The sequence below is a fragment of the Hordeum vulgare genome, chromosome 6H, assembly GCF_904849725.1.
Source record: "Hordeum vulgare subsp. vulgare chromosome 6H, MorexV3_pseudomolecules_assembly, whole genome shotgun sequence".
NCBI lineage: Eukaryota > Viridiplantae > Streptophyta > Magnoliopsida > Poales > Poaceae > Hordeum > Hordeum vulgare.
Window position 1 is genome coordinate 94309494 of NC_058523.1, and position 6000 is coordinate 94315493.

Sequence of the window (6000 nt, forward strand, 5' to 3'; positions counted from 1 at the left end):
AGAGAATGAGGGACAAGAAAAAAGGAAAATAACAGAGCTTCTCATTGAACTCGTTAGACAGATTGGTGCGAGTCAATGGAGACATCTTGTTTACCATCAAATAGCTGCTCTGTTTTGCTTTTAAAGAAACTAACTGAGACCCAATAACATCTTTTGCACCCGTGCGGCCAGGGGGGGAAACAAAAGTACCCTCAGTATGTTGAACACTGTACTGAAAAAAAGAGCTTCGATCTTTTGACCCTGCTGGGTAGGTGTTCAACAGGGACAACTCTTGCTCATGATGCATACGGTTACACACCCTCGCCTTAACTTTCTTTGCTATAGGCAATCGAGGTGCTGAGAGCAAAAAAATAAGAAATCACTCACAATTTTCCAAATCATAAAAAAAATATAAAGGACAATAAAGTTTAAGTATTCGCTACAGTTACAAAAATAAAAAATAAGGGCATCACTAAATATAAAGGACAACAATAAAATTAGAACAATGCAAAAAATACATATAATTGAATGAGAAAAGCGATGAAAAAGACGAGTTACCCGATCTGTCATTAGGCTCTACAATTTTGTTATCACACACTCTGGTGTTGCAGCATGATAACCTGTTGCGTCGTGTAAGTTCTTCTCAACTGTAGACAATCTGCTTCCAATTATAAGCTCTAGCGATGTAAATTTGTTACTCGCTTGTGCAGGTTGACGTTTGCTAGTTGTAGCTGATGGAGCAAAGTCGTTATTGCTTTCAGGGAGTATGTCTTTGATCACGATACTTCCTTTCTTGAGCTTCTCATCAATCTTAGTGTGCATGCCAACGGCTGCTGCTGAAGAAAAGAAAACAATTTTTTTTAAAAACAATGATATGGGGGGTGGATATAAAAACAGAAAAATGACACTAGAGCAATAGGACGCGAAATAAACAACTACTATCTAACAAACACAAGCATACCGGAACTCCTTTCACAATGGGTTTTTCCCTTCTCAATCAAAATGCTAGTACTCTCTTTAAATGTTGATCCTGTTTTTTGAAAATTCTCCTCGCCGGCGACACTGAAAAGTGATGATCTCTTGTATTCAGACAAGAACTTTAGCACGCTTAACGTGGTTTCTTCTTGGACATTTTGCAAGCTACACTGCTTAGTATTGAGAGAGTGGGTGCTTTCGAAGATGCCATTGATGATCTGAAAAAAGATAAAACATAGTAATGTCAAACTAGATGAGTAACCAAAAAACAAGAACACAAAAAAGAGAAACATATAAGGTGAAGCAAAAAAATGAAGAAAAAAAGATAGATAAAACCGCTTGCCTGAACAGGTAGCACATTAGCGAAAGTAGACATCAAATTGTCCTTGAAGGCTAATGACGCATCCATTGACCTTGTGTTGCTATAACGAGCCCCAACATGTGCTTTGGAACCATCCTGGCCCCACAACAAAAAAATGAATCAACACATTTATGAAGACCAAAGGAAAGATGCTAATCAAGGATAACAACAACACAAAACATACATGTTTCTTGAATTGTCTCCTTCCGAACAAGTTGCTCCTCTTCCGATCAAGTTCTGAAAAGTGCTTTATCAAATTCCCCTTCCAAGCAGTAGTTCTAGGGACGCCTTGATCGACCACCCGTACACCAAAGTCAAGCTTGTCAAGGTATAAGACCTGACAAATTACGCCCAACAAATAAAATCACACATATATTCAACATGGAAAAGGAAGAACAAAAAAATAAAGAGGTGCACAAACAACACAGGGAAATAAAAAGAGAAAAGAAGTAAAAGAGCAACCGTGAGGCAGTAGGCACAGAAGTCAAAAACCTTCGGTTACCGACCTGTTTCCCTACCGAACATCACATACTTGTTGATGCTAGATAGGATCCATTCGTAGACGAGAAAACACATGTCGAAACCCCTTGTAGCAGAAGGATCTTCTAGAATCGACAAGAAATCGGTGTGTATCTGATCGCTTGAAGAAGGGAACAAGAAACATGACATAGCTACTATCATAAAGCAAATGAAAGTATCTTCTTCGTTGAGCTCTTAAGACGACATGAGCAAATTGCCAAAGTAAGTGACGTTGGGGAGCTCTGCTAAATTGAACCGAGACAGAATGAAATTCTTCCCACTCTCCTTGTTAGGCATTGCTACAACACCGCTCTTAGGCAAACCCAAAACAAGATGGACAGATTGTTTGGACAGCTCTATAATCTTCTCATCGACAATGATTAATTGCGAGGACACCGTATCGACACAACCAACAAGCCATCTGACAAAAGGAGAAGGGACTTCTGTTCTCTCATACTTCAGAAGACACTCATATCCGTATTTTGAGATAACATCCTTCCGTCCTATTGGCATGTGTTTGATAATTTCAGAGAAATACTTGCCAGAATACACACTGAATGCATCCCTTCCCACACTTGGTGCTTTTAGCCTTTTATTCTGAAGAAACACAAAGTGATAAAATCAGTAACTGAAAAGAACGGAACAAAGAAAATAAGAAAATCAGAAACTATAGAAAAAATCGTTAAGAGTTGACAAAACAACGTGGGATGAAAACCTGGCATTGTGGCAAAACTTTGAGAAATCTCTCTTGAGTGATTTAATAGCCTTCCCAAAGAATAAACATACACAAAAAATAGAGCATTGTTAGAAAGGTGACATAAAAAACACAGGAAATGCCGTCATAGAAAAAAAATAACTAACAAAAAATAAAAAGGAAGCATACCTCCTTCTTGAAAAAACCAAACAAAGCATCCTCTAACAACCTTTTCTGCCTAGACACGTTCTCCTGTTATTGCAAAACAAAAATATGAATAAACAAAAAAGAAGAAGGAAGAAACTAGTGAACCATCAGGGCCATAAACCAGTGCAAAAAATGACTAAAACATGATCATACATCATCAGTCGATGCGCTACTATCCTCAAGACTATCACTGTCCGACAGACCACCATCAGGGTCGTAGTTGGGTTCGAACCTACTACATGATGACATGTGACCCGCAAACTCTGCACACCTGCATGAGAGGAGAATAAATGTGACTAAAAAAGAAAGTACGCATGAAAAATATCATATTTACAAACCTTATATCTACTTGTATGATCGACATAAGCTAATTAACATAGATTTTGAATGCAGAATTTCCTGAAGTTGTCTCTGTGAAGCCTAACAATTTTCACCAAATGCACACAACTAAGCTGGGACTTCCTTGGCCTTGACCATAACCAGCCAGCACAACAACTTGGACTACTAAAAAAAGCAAAGTACGGTGAAGATATCATCATTGGAGTGATCGATTCAGGTTCGCCATCTCACCTGTAATCTTAAATACAAAACATGAGAAATCCCAAGACAGGTAATGAGTTAACTCCATGCATTTGCTTGCTTATTTACACGCATATGGCCTGTATGATGCAGAAAATATTTTTGGATCGCATTTCTCCCCAAACAATTAACCCAATATGCCTCTCATTCTGCAGTCGTAACCATGAATGAATGACAATATAAACTGGAAAATACAAGATTTAATTTGATTCAATTCGCTCGCTAGCTCGATACTGAAAATGAAAGTACCCATTACCATATACAAGCTACTATAACAATAAACTACGAACACCCAAATACTGATTGATGGTACTGAGCAATTTGTGGTACTGAACCCTCTATTTGGTGGTACTGAACCCACAAAAACATACATGACTGAAGAATGAGAATTTCTATCAGGCTTGATTTAGAAAATGCTGAACTCACATGTAGAATGATAGGTTTGCTGAAAATGCTAAACTCACGGTCAACTGGAAAATTTGAATTAAAAATAAGACACGGGGAGTGAGGGGGGGGGGAGAGAGGAAGGGGGTACAAATAGCGAACACACCAGTACCTTCCACTTGAGCGGCGACGACGGCTATCACCTCCCGCCCATGCGACGGCTGCTGGCTGAAGGAGTGCCCGACGGGACAGCTCCGCCGAGCCCACCGGACCATCTCTGGTACCCCTCCCCATTGCAGGGAAGTGCCTCTCCCGCGTGGATGCGTTACTTGCGGCCGCCTCACCGCGTGCCATGGACCTCCAGCAGCCTCCGCCGCCGTCTCCGCCCACCCTGAGAAAATCCCCTCTCTCGGCTACACACCTACTGAATGGAAATTCAGAAAAAAAAACATGGAGGAATGCAGACCTGCAAGCCCGCAACCGAGAAGGAAGAAAGCCCGCACAGAAAACAAAGATGTCGAGATTCGTGCTGATCGGATGGATGAAAAAATGACCTAAAACTAAATCGAAAACCACGTCTGAAAATTAGAAAAACTGAAGAAAAATTGAGAGAAAATAACTTCCCAGACGAATTAACAAGGGGGGGGGAGATATGTAGGAATTGACGTCCTTAATTCCCTTTCCTCGTCTCATTCCTTGCCCTCTAACCAAACAATGAATTACATGTCACATACCTCTTAATTTTTCATTCCCTGCCTCTAATATTCGCCAACCAAACATGTTGTAACATAACCATCTATCGGTGACGGCTGCTCGTTTGTCTTACTGCGTCCCCATAAACGCGAACGATTCGGAAGCCGTGAGATGCGCATCATCCAGTCATGATTGTCTCTGATGGTTCTCTAGAAAAGCGATAAATTAGTGCATCATGGGTAACTAACGACGCTTTCAAAATGGAATGGCTTTTATGGGATACAAGGCACGCGACAAAATTGCATACCACTCGGATTGGATTCAATCTTTGATGATGTAAATCTTGGATAATGAACAACTAACATTCATACGGACCAAAGGCCGGTATATATACATGTGGTAAAAGTATAAGAAGCCCTTTATACAATGGAGATATACAGAAAGGGGGCTATATACATCTAACATCCCCTCCCCCCCTCAAACTCATGGTGGGTCAACAACACTGAGTTTGGAGAGAAAGAACCCATGCTGCGCTCGAGTATGTGCCTTCGTGAAGAAGTCTGCCAATTGTAACTCAAAGGGCACATAGAGAACAGTGAGAGTCTGATCCTGCACAGCAGCACGCACAAAGTGGGCATCCACACCGATGTGTTTGGTGAGCTCATGCTTCACAGGGTCACGCGCGATACTGAGAGCCCCGGTGTTGTCTAATAGTAAGGGAGTCGATGTAGTAGCAGGCACACCAAAGTCCTCAAGTAACCATCGTGACCAGATCACCCCAGCCGTCAGCATAGCCATCGCATACAAGTCAGCCTCGATACTCGAGCGAGAAACTGGAGTCTGTTTCTTGGTCTTCCACACAATAAGAAAGTCGCCAAGAAAGACATAGTAAGCAGATAGCGAGCGATTATCAGAGGGATCACTAGCCCACGTAGCATCAGAGTAGGCCTGGAGCTAAAGTGAGCTGGAGTGGGGACAGAAAAGGCGATGAGAGATCGTGCCATGAAGATATTGTAGAACACGGAGGAGGTGACTATAGTGGAAAGAGGTGGGGGCTGCAACAAGCTGACTAAGAATGTGGGCAGGACAGGAGATGTCAGGACGCGTAATAGCAAGATAGACAAGGCTCCCAACGAGGTGGCGCTAGTGTAACACCCAAGATGCGATAGTATCCTTATTTTGACATGAGGGCCTCGACAGGGATAGAAGCGCATCTCGTCGTTTTGCAAGAATGGATATTGTTACAAGTGCATGTACAGAAAATATGAGTATATGGAATTGGCTTACACTCGCCACAAGCTACAACATAAACAACACAATACAACAATATATTCAATCAACATGTAGAAGAGCAGGGTCCGACTAAGGACGAAACTAAACGATAAAAGAACGACGTCCATCCTTGCTATCCCAGGCTATCGACCTCAAACCCATCATAGATCGATGAAGAAGAAAAATAAGAAGCTCCAAATAGCACAATCGTCGCGCTCACATCAAAGTATCACTTTACCTGTACCTACAATTGTTGTTGTAGTAATTTGTGAGCCATAGGGACTCAGCAAACTCATTTCCAAAGGTATCAAGACTAGCAAAACTTAATGGATGAGGT

The 6000-nt window shown here is 41.5% G+C and overlaps 1 protein-coding gene and 1 long non-coding RNA gene across 7 annotated transcripts; both read right to left on the reverse strand.

Annotated features, from left to right (window-relative positions):
* Positions 1 to 43: 43 nt before the first annotated feature.
* On the reverse strand, positions 44 to 1171 carry LOC123405303. The gene is made up of 3 exons (XR_006611958.1): positions 941 to 1171; positions 538 to 812; positions 44 to 336 (listed from the first exon to the last, which is right to left on the reverse strand). It is a non-coding gene; the product is annotated as an uncharacterized LOC123405303 (long non-coding RNA).
* Positions 1172 to 1298: 127 nt separating this feature from the next.
* On the reverse strand, positions 1299 to 4189 carry LOC123405300. Of its 6 annotated transcripts, none has more exons than XM_045099046.1 (6): positions 3871 to 4189; positions 2889 to 3006; positions 2718 to 2780; positions 1834 to 2431; positions 1500 to 1652; positions 1299 to 1411 (listed from the first exon to the last, which is right to left on the reverse strand). In XM_045099046.1, the coding sequence occupies exons 1-4, from the start codon at positions 4050 to 4052 to the stop codon at positions 2030 to 2032; spliced, it is 765 nt and encodes a 254-aa protein (XP_044954981.1). In that variant the 5' UTR covers positions 4053 to 4189; the 3' UTR covers positions 1299 to 1411; positions 1500 to 1652; positions 1834 to 2029. The 6 variants fall into 6 exon arrangements, with proteins under 6 accessions (XP_044954981.1, XP_044954980.1, XP_044954983.1 ...); XM_045099045.1 differs by having other exon boundaries at positions 1808 to 2431; XM_045099048.1 differs by adding an exon at positions 2550 to 2599 and having other exon boundaries at positions 1500 to 2431.
* Positions 4190 to 6000: the final 1811 nt, after the last annotated feature.